At 37.3% G+C, this 16,097-nt stretch overlaps 1 protein-coding gene across 1 annotated transcript in view; it reads left to right on the top strand.

Moving 5' to 3' along the window:
- LOC308684147 (galactose-1-phosphate uridylyltransferase-like) overlaps window positions 1-16,097 on the top strand; it is a 132,919-nt gene that overhangs the window by 24,272 nt on the left and 92,550 nt on the right. The window contains exon 6 of the mRNA XM_081355252.1: window positions 2,998-3,054. Within this exon, the coding sequence (XP_081211378.1) occupies window positions 2,998-3,054 (57 nt within the window). The remainder of the gene's footprint in view (window positions 1-2,997; window positions 3,055-16,097) is intronic.

Here is a 16,097-nt window from a genome sequence, read left to right as displayed (position 1 = left end):
AAAAGGAAGCACCCTCAGTGCTTTTTCTGAGCTAGCATTGCTATGGACTTACAGCATTACAGCACAGTGCCGACCTCAGGAACTCGAGGAATCAGGGATCAGAGCTATCTCTTTCATGTCAATTTGAGTTATTGTCCTAACCAATTGGGATTGCGACAAGCATTTTGCACTGAGTAGGCCTGTGCACTGTAAAATCTCATTGGCCCAAATCATTATTCTACACAGCTGCATATTAGGGTGCTTCCTCATTTGGTTCGATTGCTTGGTCCGAAGCAGAGATTGAATGCTTGTCATTAGAAAACTGTTGTGTTGCTCGAAGCGAGGACAGAATGTACTGTGTTACACCTGGCTCAAAGATGTAACATAAAGGGAGACGACATGGCGGAATCACATTTTAACATAATTTTTATTACAACCAAACATAATGACACATAATTGGAGCACGGCTCTGGCAAACTGCTCGAGCAACAAAGGAGCAGCCGCCCCAACAAACTCTCGCACCAGGTTTAAATAACAGCCAAGACGAGCATCAGGTGTACTCCAATCACGCCTCAATCACAGAACCTGCCAATGAAAAGAAAGAAACCAAAACACCCAAACCAACACAATCCTAACAACTGTAATGTGCTGATCTCTGTTGATGTTGTGAGAATGTCGCAAGTCAGCTTTATCAAAAACATTTGTTATTTTCATGATATCTTAGTATTCAGCTCGTTTTCATTACCAATAACGAAAACTCCCCAAAAAAACTTTGTCAATGAACATTTTCTTTAGTAATTTTGTTGACAGGAATAATAATGAAATAAAGATGCACATGCAACGGTTTGCAATGCAATGGACTCTCATGGCAATTCGTAACTATTTTATGGTTTGGCAATTCGGTGGCTAATTTGAATGAATTTTTTATGATCTCATTTGTACTTTTTCATGCGATAAGCTTACGGCCCACTCACGGTTAGGTTTAGGGGTGGACCTTCATGCATACTTTTTTGTTAAAGTGAAAGAGAAATCAAATTTGCCTTGATCTTTTGACATGCAAGAGGTCTTTGTAACATTAAAACATCCAGCAAGTTTCATAGCTTAAAACGTCGTCCTCAATATAAACAAAGCATTTATTTAATCAAGCTCCAAAAATGGCTTGTTTGGATATTGTGGGATTTGTGACATCACACGGGCAAACACATTTGCACATATGCTCTAGACTGCCTCTAGAGCAAGACATCGACTGATAGTTTTACATCATCGCATCATAGGCCCCGCCCACTAGCATTCAGACGCTTAACGGCTCACACATGCCTACCCTGGATGTGAGCGTTGCATCAAAAGCCAATAGAACCCATTATAAACACTGATGCTGTCTACACTGGATACCGTATACAGATTTGATTTCAGTTTCTGGTGTGCTCCACGCGCTTGAGTGTCAACAACAGGACAAATGGAAGTGTGAAGGATCGTTTGCTTTGACGTGTCCAGTTTAAGTAGCTCATTTGCTCATTTCTGTAGAGACTTTAACAGGATACTAGCATCCAGAACAAATGGATGGATAATCTTTAATGGTGTCATGGATCGCATCTGAGATTTATGTGTTCGTTTGGAGCATTTCACTGCAGGTTGTTTTGTATAGGATGTGCAGTCTAATGGAGAGTTTACAAAGAAACTTTGGTTGACCGATGAAGCAGTCAGCTGTATTGTGTCTGACAGCAGCTACATCACAAACCCGCAAATAAACAATTTTTATAAGGCTTTGTCTGTAAATGACATAAATTAATATGGATACAATTTTCAAAACACTTGTGCTTCAGCCTCTTCTCAAGGCTGCAGAAGCATGGGTTTTGTTTAGTTATACATTTCATTCCACTCGGCGTTCTTCTTTATTATTTAAATTCAGATAATTGATAAAGTCCCCCTGTGGTGAGAATTAAGTTTTTAATGTTTTGTAAATGTCCATGTGGTGTTTTTAATATGCTTTAAGTGAAACCATGTGTAAATTCATCAGTCAACACCATTGCTGAGTATTTTCTCCTTAAAACTGCAGTGAACCAAAGACAGTCTCAAAAACACGGTTTGAAATCGCTGGTGTTTCTGACGTCACAAACTACCTTGTAACCAATCAGATCAACGTGTGATCGTCAACGAGTGGATCTCTGAGCTGGTGTGAGTGAGTGGAGGCGGGTCTAATTTGCATATTCATAGAACCACGTATACTTAATGAGGCAAGGGTGTAGAGTTACATAGAAGCTATTTTAAGGCATAACACATTTTTTTTTCAAGGTTAAACTTTTAAATATGTTATTTTGGTGATCAAAGATTATATATATATATATATATATATATATATATATATATATATATATATATATATATATATATATATATAAATATATATATATATATATATATATATATAATTTTTTTTTTTTTTTTTTTTTTTGTGTACCTCAAGGAACATATTAAAGTAATAATAATACATTTAAAAAGTCCAGGTTGAAACGAATAATTATCATTAATTTAGGGCACAGCAAAGTTCAGTCCAATCGGAGAAACATCTACTGGGACGTTGCTACATTTTTCCCACTGGAGACTATCGTTGCACGACTCCTCCGGATAACACCGGTGGTTATCTCCTCTCTGTTAAACACATCAGAGTATGTGTTTTGCCTCGTCTTTGCAATTTACAGACCCTGAAGAGCGGTGACTTTACCCGAGTCAATATTTATCAAGCGGAGTAGTCAAGGACAGATCCTGCCCAAATCCTTTTATATCACCCTTGAGGGAGGTGCCAGGAAGTCTTAAAACTCCCTTCGACAGGATGTCTCCTTTCAAACAGCAACATGTGCTCTGATCTCTTCATGTCTTAATAAGAGAGCATGTTTTGTCTGCACCTGTCTGTCTGCAGCATGTTTTAGGTTGTTTCTGTACGCTTGTATAACGTTTGCTGTGGTTTGTTATGTCTGGGTTCTTTGACAGGACGTAATGTCTCTTTCTCTTGTGTTTCAGATCTTTGAGAATAAAGGAGCCACGATGGGCTGTTCAAACCCCCATCCTCACTGTCAGGTACACCGTAACCTTGTTACTTCATTCATGTCCTCTTTTTCTGCCTCATTCTGACCCTCCTCCCAATTAGCGTTTTCCGCTGTCGACTCTCTGAGGCAGAAAGCACGAGTGGGCCTTTCTACAGATTAAGACGAGTCCGCTGCAGTCCTCGACCATCTGGAATGCTGTTTTAGGCTGGAATAGGTCTTTAAAGGGATAGTTTACTTTAAAATAAAAGTTAGCCCATGATTTACTCACCCTCAAGCCATCCTAAGTGTATAAGACATTCTGCTTTCAGACAAATGCAATATGAGTTATATTAAAAAATGTCCTGGCTCTTCCAAGCTTTAAAATGGCAGTGAATGGCCGTTTCTGTTTTGAAGTCCATAAAACTGCATCTATCCAGCATAAAAGAGCATCTATCCATCATAAAAGTGCATCTATCCATCATAAAAGTGCATCTATCCAATATAAACCTGCATCTATCCATCATAAAAGTGCATCTATCCATCATAAAAGTGGATCTATCCATCATAAAAGTGCATCTATCCATCATAAAAGTGCATCTATCCATCATAAAAGTGCATCTATACATCATAAAAGTGCATCCATCCATCATAAAAGTGCATCTATCCATCATAAAAGTGCATCTATCCAATATAAAACTGCATCTATCCATCATAAAAGTGCATCTATCCATGATTAAAGTGCTCCACACGGCTCTGGGGGGTAATAAAGGCCTTCTGAAATTTTCATGTAAGAAAAATATCCAAATTTAAAACTTTATAAAATAAAATAACTAGCTTATGGCCAAAGGAACATAAGGATTCCACTTATGTGATGACTGCGACATTCTGCTGATATTTACGCTACGCCATGACGCACTATGCTAGTTCTGACGTTGCGCTTTATACACAAGTTGACTGCGTTTGTTTGGAAGCTAGGATTTTACTTCATAAGGTGTTAAATATGAATATTTTTCTTACACAAATGCATCGCTTCACGACCCGTGTGGAGCACTTTTATGATGGATAGATGCCCTTTTATCATGGATAGATGCCCTTTTATCATGGATAGATGCACTTTTATGATGGATAGATGCACTTTTATCATGGATAGATGCACTTTTATGATGGATAGATGCACTTTTATGATGATAGATGCACTTTTATCATGGATAGATGCACTTTTATGATGGATAGATGCGCTTTTATCATGGATAGATGCACTTTTATGATGGATAGATGCACTTTTATGATGGATAGATGCACTTTTATCATGGATAGATGCACTTTTATCATGGATAGATGCGCTTTATCATGGATAGATGCACTTTTATGATGGATAGATGCACTTTTATGATGATAGATGCACTTTTATCATGGATAGATGCACTTTTATGATGGATAGATGCACTTTTATGATGGATAGATGCGCTTTATGATGGATAGATGCATTTTTATCATGGATAGATGCACTTTTATCATGATAGATACACTTTTATCATGGATAGATGCACTTTTATCATGGATAGATGCACTTTTATATTGGATAGATGCACTTTTATATTGGATAGATGCACTTTTATCATGGATAGATGCACTTTTATATTGGATAGATGCACTTATGATGGATAGATGCACTTTTATGATGAATAGATGCACTTTTATGATGGATAGATGCACTTTATGATGGATAGATGCACTTTTATCATTGGATAGATGCACTTTTATCATGGATAGATGCACTTTTATATTGGATAGATGCACTTATGATGGATAGATGCACTTTTATAATGAATAGATGCACTTTTATGATGGATAGATGCGCTTTATGATGGATAGATGCACTTTTATCATTGGATAGATGCACTTTTATCATGGATAGATGCACTTTTATGATGGATAGATGCACTTTTATCATGGATAGATGCACTTTTATGATGGATAGATGCACTTTTATCATGGATAGATGCACTTTTATGATGGATAGATGCACTTTTATGATGATAGATGCACTTTTATCATGGATAGATGCACTTTTATGATGATAGATGCGCTTTTATCATGGATAGATGCACTTTTATGATGGATAGATGCACTTTTATGATGGATAGATGCACTTTTATCATGGATAGATGCACTTTTATCATGGATAGATGCACTTTTATCATGGATAGATGCGCTTTATCATGGATAGATGCACTTTTTATGATGGATAGATGCACTTTTATGATGATAGATGCACTTTTATCATTGATAGATGCACTTTTATCATGGATAGATGCACTTTTATGATGGATACAGGGCTTGAATTTCGGTGCGGGATTGCGGGTATTGCGCATATTTTTTATCATTCCCGCAGGTCTCCCATTTATAATGCGGGAAATTCCCGCAAACATTGATTCACTTTAGCATGTAGGTTCAGGTTGTATTAGTAAATTAATCCACGCAGATGGAAAATCAAATCAGTCATTTTAAAACTGTCTGCGAGACGCAATTTCACAAACAGCGTGAGTGATTCAGCGGCGCTGCGTCTTCTATCTCGCGTCTCTCAAAATGGGTTGCACAATGCAATCGTTACGCCGGTTTCACACCGCAAGCGTCAGCGGCGCGCGAGCAGCACGTATTTTTTTCGGCGTCCATGTTATTCAATGAGTGCATTCACATCGCACGCAGAAGCGGCGCGGCAGCGCGTAGCAGGAGCAGAGCAGGAACAGCAGTGCAGCGATAGTTTCGGCGCCCAGTCTATTTTTAACGCGCCGCTTACGCTGAATTAAAGTGACACGCATTGATCATGGGCAAAATACACCGCAGTGTTATCCAAAAAGCGCATTGATGATATCTATTGTGTTTTAAACAGTCACTCAAATGACCAACAGCAATTTAAAAAGAAAACAAATGTCCAAAAACAAACTTGTTGCCCGAACAATAAAAACAAAGACGAATCAAAAGTTATATAAATGAAATGATTAATAAAATAAGCTTCTTGACAAGTCTTTTCTCTTAAATGTATTTGAAAACGAAATAAAGCAATGCCAACTTATCCATTATAGAGTACTCTGTCTGTACACAAGCCGCGGTTCAGCCGCGCGTGACAAACGCTGCCAGTGTGAAAGCAAAACGCGCGTGTCCTGCTCCTGCTCACCATACGCACTGCTCCTGCTCTGCTCACGCTCTGCTATCGCGTGCAGTGTGAAACCGGCGTTAAGCGCGCAGCAGGCGGCGGAAATACACTCTCGCGTTTCGGGAGTCGATCGGGCCAGCATTGCATCACGAGTAACTAAAGTTTACCATTTGCACGTCTTTTCAAGTCTCACCAGTTTAAACAGTCACGCGATTTTAAACTCTTCGGTACTTGCGCGCTGTCTGAGAGATGCTTTTTTCTCTGCACACATACATAGAGTAAAGCAGCCTCACAAACAGCTCGCGGGTAACAAAAGTTATTTTTCGTGGATTATAAATCGCTTTAACAGTCAAAAACATAAGAAAATGATGTCAATTTCGGTCTTGGAGAGTATCCTCTAATCTAAACACAGTCGGTTATGTCTTAAATAAGCATAAATCGCACGTGACCGTATAATGAAAACAGGATCCGTGCACTAGCTCTTAAAGGGACAGCAGCCATATGTGTCTGTCATTAATTTGTTTGTCAAAACAACAAAACATAGCTTTCATTTTAAGGAATCAGGATTAATAGCCTATGAATTTAATTTAGTCAGGACTAAAATACTACCCAGTGTTATTTTACATTTGATTAGGCTACTTTATTCAGTCTCTGTAGTATTTCTGAATAGCCTACTAGTTTTAGACCTAAGCAAAAACTTTTCTCTTTATTTCTCTTTATTGATATCTTTATTCTATTGTATTTATTTGTGCTACTTTTTTCAATTTAATTCAAAGATTGAAATCAAGCTTCCTTGAGTTGTGTAAATTCTTAAGAACAAAATGACCCCATTGTAAAAATGCAATGAGTAGGCTAAGCATACATTTAGGCGAGATAAATGTAATTAAAAAAAAAGTCTAAACTCCCCCCTCAAATTAAAAATTCCCCCCCATAAGAATCACCTAAGGGGGGATTTCCCCCCCATTTTCCAAAATGAAATTCAGGCCCTGGGATAGATGCACTTTTATGATGGATAGATGCGCTTTATGATGGATAGATGCATTTTTATCATGGATAGATGCACTTTTATGATGGATAGATGCGCTTTATGATGGATAGATGCATTTTTATCATGGATAGATGCACTTTTATCATGATAGATGCACTTTTATCATGGATAGATGCACTTTTATCATGGATAGATGCACTTTTATATTGGATAGATGCACTTTTATATTGGATAGATGCACTTTTATCATGGATAGATGCACTTTTATATTGGATAGATGCACTTATGATGGATAGATGCACTTTTATGATGAATAGATGCACTTTTATATTGGATAGATGCACTTTTATCATTGGATAGATGCACTTTTATCATGGATAGATGCACTTTTATATTGGATAGATGCACTTTTATGATGGATATATGCACTTTTATGATGGATAGATGCACTTTTATCATGGATAGATGCACTTTTATATTGGATAGATGCACTTTTATCATGGATAGACTTCAAAACAGAAACAGCCATTAACTGCCATTATAAAGCTTGGAAGAGCCAGGACATTTTTTAATATAACTCAGATTATGTTCGTCTGAAAGAAGAATGTCATATACATCTAGGATGACTTGAGGGTGAGTAAATCATGGGCTAATTTTCATTTTTGGTTGAACTATCCCTGTAACTGTCACCTCAGCGGAGAGACTGCTGACGAGACGGGCTAATGCAAGCTTGAGCTTGAAAAGCCTGTAGACTCCAATTAGGGAACTAGAGATGTTCCAGGAAAAGACGTCACTGAATCCGTCTTCCCACTAGAAAATGACTCTCGTCTCTCGGTCTCAGAGTCAAGCGGGATGGCAGCGGGGCGGAAAACCTCTCTGCTTTTATCAGTTTCATAGTGTGTGCATTTTATTGACATCTTCATGTTTCTGCTTTGACTTTGGAGCTGCAAGGAACTTGTGTTTCCTCTCGTTTCCCTTTTCCAGGCTGTCTGTCTCCCCCTTGTTTCTTATAAGCACAGGAAGCCTGTCACTGTCGTGAACTCGCTGGGTTTGCCACACACTGAGCTCCCTATCTTACTCAGTTCATTAAGTGCTGATGTACGGCCCTGGTTTCCACTAGGGGGCAGTAGAGGATTTTGAGATGGTTTGACATAAAGCTCCTTTTAAAGACGCTGCCTCAAACCACTCATGTTTTCCCTATAATTCTCTCTTTTTAATAAACCACACCCAAAGAATGTAGGTTTAATAGTCATTATAGTTTACCACCTTTCGTTTTTCTCTTAGCCTCATCAAATCTGATCTCTGCTGCCGGTGTACTGAACTAACTTGTTAGGTTGTGATTGATATAGTTTAGTTGGCTGGGCAAAGTAAATCTAATCAGAAGTTGCGAGAAATGTTTTTCTTTTTTATTATTAGTAATGCATCAACTATAATAAATGCAAATGTAAATGCCCTGGGCCCCGACTGACACTATCGGTTAAGCCTAACAAGTGTTTCCAACTTGTGTTATCATTAACAGAAACTGAATAAAATTGTAACTGAAATAAAAATAAAATGCATGATAAATACTAAAAGTACACAACTAAATTACATAAAAATGGACATGAAGTGATTTTACTTTTTTTTACTTTACTTTTAGTTTTTGATACATATTATGAAACTTAAAACCTTAACAATCCACCTGCAATAAGCATTTCAATTTTCTAGATAGCAACAGTGTTGTTTAGTATTATTTATAAACTATTATATTCATGCTATTTTGAATTAGCTTTTATTTTAATTTTAATCTTAGTTATTTTTTATATGCTTTTGTCATTTTTAAGTATTTCTGTGTAGCTTTAATTTATTTAATTTCAGTTTTTTTAGTTTTTTTTAGGTTTTTTTTAGCTACTTCAACTTAAATGAAAATAAGAAACGAAATAAAATACGTTAAGGTTTTAAGTTTTTCGTCTAATATTTATGTTTTATTTCAGTTAAGGACACTGCACTGAATTATTTATTTTTGGCTTGCTTACTTTTTTAAGTACAATCAGCTTCGATATTCAAGCCATTTCAACTTAAATCACATTAATTTGACTTTAAAAATGAGTTGAATCTTGTTTAACTTAAAGTTAAAAATTGCTTAACTTATTTTGTTCAGTTAAAGACATGTTTTCATAACTTTTTGATCATATAATTTTTTACATTGTAGTTTTTTAATAGTATTAATTAACAATAATAACAGTGAATAGCAATAGTTATAAGACTGTGTTGAGAACACTTAACTTTGACAGCCTTAAAATACTAACACTATAATGATGCTAAAATTAGCTAAAATAAACTTAAAACTAGAAAACACTGAAAATAATAGGCTACTAAAAAAAAAAAAAGCTAAATAAAAAGCACAAATCAAAAATGTAAATAAATCTAAATAAAAAATCTAAAAATTTAAATTGTACTTGTCTCTGCATATTATTCTGGGACTGGACAATATATTTGTATATTTTTTCCTAAACCGTTAATAGACCCAGCACATTAGACTAGTTTCCTAGGCAACAGCTCATCCATGCATCACAGTGTCAGTATGACAACACATCCACCCCTCGTCCCAGTATGCGCTGGACGTGACATCAATCACCGACCTCGAACATAAATCACCCTCCCAGCGCACACGGGCTCAGCCCAGATAACATCAGCCGGAAGCTGCTCTTAAGTTTCTCATGTGTTTTATCAATGGACGCAGCTAAATATGAGTAAATAAATCCCCCTCCCAGTACGTGTGTGGCCCTCCGCGGAGAGACCGGAGCTCTGTGGGGCTTAGGTCTATGTCAGCCGGCAGGAGTAGAGCTTTACCCAGCATGCCCTGGGAGAGATGGATAAGCCGCATGTATCCGGCTGCCCACCTTCTCCGGGATGAGAGTATTTGCGTAGAGGGAGCGAGCGAGAGCTGTGTGATCTGTGTCTTTTTCTCTCTGTCTGTCCCACGCTTTCTCATATGATCCGTAACCACCCACCCCTGAGCAAACACTAAACATCAGCTCAGAAAACAGAGACTCGTCGTTCTCTCTGAGCGATTATCTTGATGCTGTTTTGTGAAATTCAAAACACTTTATCGCAGGGTCTTTTCACACTTTTTGTTTCATTTTAGGGATCGTGTAAATTTTAGCTTATGTGTGAATGGTTAAATGAAATTGGACCCTTTAAAGCAAACTAAACCGAGACTCTTGTGAGATATATAAAAAATAATAACAATAAGAATAATTATAATTAATATAGTGTTTAGGAGTTCCACAAAAACAACAGCATTGTGCTAGTAAGTTTCAGGAGTCGTTTTAACCAGTCAAAGTTCATTTAATATGTTTATCTGAGTGCAATATATTTATCATCATTATAATTATTATTTAATAATATTCAAGTGGATCTGGTCCACAAACACGTCCACAAAAGATAAATAAATAAATATTGAATGGAAAATGGACTTAAACCCTTAAACCCTGCTACAGCTAATGGACCTAAAAAGAAAATAAAAAAAATCTGAAGCATCTTTTAAGGTCAGGGACAGTTTAAATGAACTTTTTGGTCCACTTAAAGCTTTCTGTTTGGTTTGTGAATGCACTCTTAACCCTGTAAAGCAAATTAATTCGTCACGGCGTGACCTTTTAGCTTTTAGCTTTTGTGTCCTCAAAGTGTAGTTGTGAGTGCGGCATTAGTCATATATCACTCATATATTACCACTACAAACCCCTTTAAACCAATTACAGCTTGGACGTTTAGCTTACGTTTAGTCGCTCAAGTTCACTTATCATGTGTAATGTGATCACAAACCAGGTTCACTTAATTTTTCACATTTGCATAATTACAAATGTTTTGTCATCACCATATTAAAGTACTGATGACTTGTATTGACCGAGAATTAGATAGAATTATTATATACAATACATGCTTGACTAAGTATGCATTTATTTCATCCAAAATACAGCAAAACAGTAATATTGTGAAATATCATTATAATTTAAAATAACCGTTTTCTATTTGAATATATTTTAAAATGTAATTTATTCTTGTGATCAAAGCTTTTCAATATCATTACTCCAGTCTTCAGTGTCACATGATTTTTCAGAAATCATTCTGATATGATGATTTGATGCAAAAAAAAAAAAAAAAAAAAAACATTTCTGATTATTATCAATGTTGAAAATCATTGGGCATTAAAATAAATAAATTTATATGAATACATTTATTTGAAATAGAAATCATTTGTAACATTATACATGTCTTTACTGTCATTTTTGATCAATTTAATGCATCCTTGCTGAATAAAAGTATAATTTTCTTTAAATTAATTAAAACAATCCTACTGACCCCAAACATAATGCTAGTGCAACAGTCTTTTTTCTTTTATTTAGCATTTTATTGTTTGAATTATAATATATTTAATTATTTATTTACTGGGATCGTGAGAGGTCTCTGTTCAACATCTGTAAGCATCGCCTACGAGGCTATTGGCTCCGACAATTAGCAGATATTGAAATAAATGCTATAACTATAATACATAACAATTATTTTATGACTTCTACAGGGCATCATTGTTAAATGATAACGAAGGCAATAGATGCATTTAAAACGGTCTTCTCAAGTAATTTGACGAACTTCTGGTTAAAGCCACGCCACTGTTTTATCCAAATACAGATACAGAATCGCAGATCGCTGCACACCCCTACAGTCAACATGATTCATCACAATGTTAGGATGTAGATTTAAGTGAAAACAGAAACATTTGACACATTTTTAACAATACTAATACACAATTTCCCCAAATTTGATGGCTGGTTTCTAACCAAATTAGTGTTCTCATGGTTGATTGATTAAATTCAATGGTAGAAAAGTCCACTGATGGTCTTTTTACTCTGTTTGCGTGAGATGCGTCTCAAGAAGAGAGATTTTTTCACAGAGGATTTGAAATCCACTGCACAGTTCACACAGTTTATCCGACTCTGAGGAGCCACAGCAAACAACATGTCTCGCTGGGCAATTCTGGTAAAATTAGAATAAATGAAGATGAGCCAACTCCATTTCCTAAACCAACTCCAGTGACGGCATCTCTGGTTTATCCCTGCATAAACACATGTTGTGTATAATGTCGTCTTATCTATGAATTTACATACACAGCTGGACCGATAGCAGAGAAATGGCACGGAGAGAGAGATTGCCGGTCAGAAGTGAGGTGTGATTGATGTTCTCTTGGATCTCAGGCTGATGCTTTTCGAAACAGCAAGTCAATCTGCCGTTCTCCATGGGCTCCGACACAAGCAGGGAATAAATAGCGGAAGCGTACGTCAGGAAACGTCAATCATCTGCTTAGAAGAGACGTATACAAACTCCGGAGAATTGTAGCATCCCCAAATATCGCCTGCGGGTCAGGCCTGAAAATCATAGCACCACGCTTCCTTTTAATGTCTCTGATGTTGTCACTGCTAGCATATTTACTGACTGTGAGACGTGTTTCTTTACGTTTTCTGCTTCACTGTTCTAGAGAGTGATGGACCGCTGTCTGGCGTTTTATTTCACTGAGGTTCATAAACACGGCCTCTAGGGCTCCGGGACGGGTGCGTGAAGACTGCGCGATTAGTCCATCCCCCGTTCCTGAGTCACCCTTTATCACTCCTGACATCCAAATCAGCAGCCGGAATACTGAGGAGATGCACGTATGGCGGCACACACACACCGCTGACCAATCGGACTGTGCTTGTTTAAAGTCATGCCATATTCACATGATATTACCTCTAAAATGAGAGAGAGAGAGAGAGAGAGAGAGAGAGAGAGAGAGAGAGAGAGAGAGAGAGAGAGAGAGAGAGAGAGAGAGAGAGAGAGAGAGAGAGAGAGAGAGAGAGAGAGAGAGAGAGAGCTGCGAGGAATGGACACTGACAGTAAACCTGGACAAAACCAGAGTCATGGTGAAGGCCAGGTCTCAGGGAAACATTTACTAGTTCACATATGGAGGAGAAGTCTTAGAACACAGGACTAGCTACACTTACCTGTGCATTGAGATCTCAGCATCAGGGGGCTTTAGTCTAGCTGTAAAGGCCTTGAATGAGAAGGCTCGAGGGCATTTTTATGCCATCAAATCACCAGTTCTACTGTATGGGATCGATATTTTATAGAAAGAACACAACTGGAATTTGTAAAAACATTCTAAGGGGAAATAAAGGCACTTCTAACAAAGCCTGTAGCAAAGACTGTAGAACACTTGTATTGTTTTGAATGGGAAAGTGGAATGCTCAATATGGAGGAATAATTCCCACCTTCTAAATCAGAGCCAATCGGCGATTGGTAAAGTCATCGCATCACTGCAGCTGCCGCTAGAAGCTCCGCTTCCCATGGAAACAGTCAGACGCGCTTCCACTGCACATTAGCTTGATCCAGCCTGAAATAGGCTGGTTTCATCCAGTTTTCTGTCATGATTCGAGCGTTTAGAAACAACATTTATGAGACAGTTGTTGTCAGATTTCATTGGTGATTTCAGTTTGGGATATTTTGATGTTTCCCCATTCAAAAAGATAGTAGCTGCTCTTTCATGACTGAAATAGATGTCCGAGAGGGTTTCAAAGATGGCCGCCGAGTGAAATGACTTGCCTCAAAGGGACTTTGCCTGTAGGGCTGAACTGGGCTTATACCCCTTAAGCTTGGTTTATACTCGCCGCGTCCACACGAGCGCGAAGGTGTGCGCGCCAAAAATTAAATCATTGTGGTGTGGGCGGTCGTGCGCGTTGAGTGTGGAAACCCTATTTTGGCCCTGTCCCAAATGGCACACTTCATGCACTTACGGTCTTGTGGACTTGCACTGGCTGCCGCGTACGTGTATCCGGTAAGACCATGAGACCGGAGGGTGTCCCATTTGTAATTTTAGGTAAGAAGGGTGCTCATGAGCGCCCCCTTTGCGGTCGATATGCGCCCTCGATGTGCACTGATGCGAGCTCCATTGCAGCCTTCTTCCTGACAGTCAAAGTGGCGTTACGTCACGAAAGTGCGGACTTGTAGGAAGACCGCGAGTGTTTAGGGTGCCATTTGGGACATGGCCTTTGTGTGGCGGTGTGCACAATATTTTTTTGTAAATTTACATATTCGACTCCGCTTCCAAAGATGCATGCCTTCGAGCCGATTCTGGCCGAGAAGGTACGTCTGTACCATCTTACAGGCACCCAGTTTGCGCTTGATTATTGCTCATTTTAATTGCTTACAAAATGAGCCTGCAATAGCAGAAATAAGCCTTTTTAATGAAAATAAAGGTCCATGTTTAAAAACAAATGTTTAATGAAATGAGAAAATATTGAAGAGATTGAATTGGACCTTTAAACCGAACTTGGCAAAATAACCACCATTGACAAATTACTTCATTCAAAAAAATGAATAAAAGAAATACAAATTCTTTTAAAATATCGACTCAGTGACCATGACTTGGAAACAGAGAAAGGAAGACATATAAAATCCTGGATAGAAAAAGAGAACAGAGACTACATGCAGACACTGTGATTTGAAGCAAATAGAGGATGGGTAACACTTTCTTCTTATCTCATGTATGCCACTACAAGGGGGATTTCTTTCCACAATTTGCAGCTCTAATTTTCATTCTTTACTCTAAATGACTCAGAGAAACTCCACTCTATGCTCATGGCAGCCAAACTAGCTGCAAAAATATATGTATATAACCTTACACACCATACAACATGGTTTATCCATTGTATTCGTTTGCTATATTTTACATATTCTTTATTGTATATAATTATAATTACTTATAATTAATATTAGGATAGATATATTATCTGCTGTTTTTTCTATTATCTAATCTAATGTTCCTCATCTTTTTATTTTATTGTTATTACTTTAGTGGTGTAATTCCATTCTGTCTTTAAATATACTTATTTAAAATGCTTTGGCAATACTATATTCCAAATGTCATGCCAATAAACAACTTGAACTTGAGAGAGAGAGAGCGAGAGAGATGGGCTTTATGATTTCACATGACGCAAAGGATTTTATTTCATTTTAGATATTTAATTGGAATTCTTGGGAAAATGGACTCGATTAAACGAGTGTTTTTCTCTTTTGCCCGTCTACTGGGACTTAATGTTTAATGCATAAGCGCACCAGCCTCATTTTCAATAGCTCTCTGAGAAAAGTGCTTACCTGTGTGAACCTTCCTAGCCTCAAAGGTTGCGTGGAGCTCGGAGGGAATAGCGCTGTCATTAAGTACACATAACTAAAGGCCTTCATGTGGACGGCGTGAAGGCAATTATGAAAATGATGATACCGAGAGGGCTTTTTAAAGTAGTCATCACCTCGGGCTGGAGAACCTGTTGACTTGCTGTACTCAAACACCCCCACTTGAGGTGCGCTCACACTGACAGGGTTTCACAACCCCAAAAAATGACCAGAAGGCTTTTATCTTCAGCGGGTCTTGTTCATGAAACATGAGAGGAATGGCATTCTGTAATAATTCGTAATGCAGAGTATGGCTTACGTTTAGTCACTCACTTTTAGGTTCACTTATAATGTGTAATGTGAACACAAAACAGGTTCACTTTATTTTCACATTTGCATAATTCTTTTAAAACATTTGCGAGATTATTTCTCAGGATTGCGAGTTTATATCTTGCAATTCTGAGAAAAAAACTCACAGTTGCAAGAAAAAAATCTGAATTGCGAGATAAAAAGACAAAATTACCGTTTTATTTAGATTTTCAGTGGTGGAAACAAGCTTCCAAATAAATAATAGTTCAAATAGAAGTAGTACAACTAAAACTAAAGCTTAAACTATATCAAAATGAAAACTAAATATAAAAAATAAAAGCAAATTTGAACTTTTTTTATATATATATTAATTAAAAATATAAATAAGTGTAGAAATAACATTAAATAACACTGTTTCTATCTAAGTTGTCATGTTTAATCCAGGTCAATTAAGGTTTTTGCA

Source organism: Scardinius erythrophthalmus (genome assembly GCF_964197995.2).
Source record: "Scardinius erythrophthalmus genome assembly, chromosome: 23".
NCBI lineage: Eukaryota > Metazoa > Chordata > Actinopteri > Cypriniformes > Leuciscidae > Scardinius > Scardinius erythrophthalmus.
Note: the sequence above shows the minus strand (reverse complement) of the source record. Positions and strands in the feature narration are given on the sequence as shown.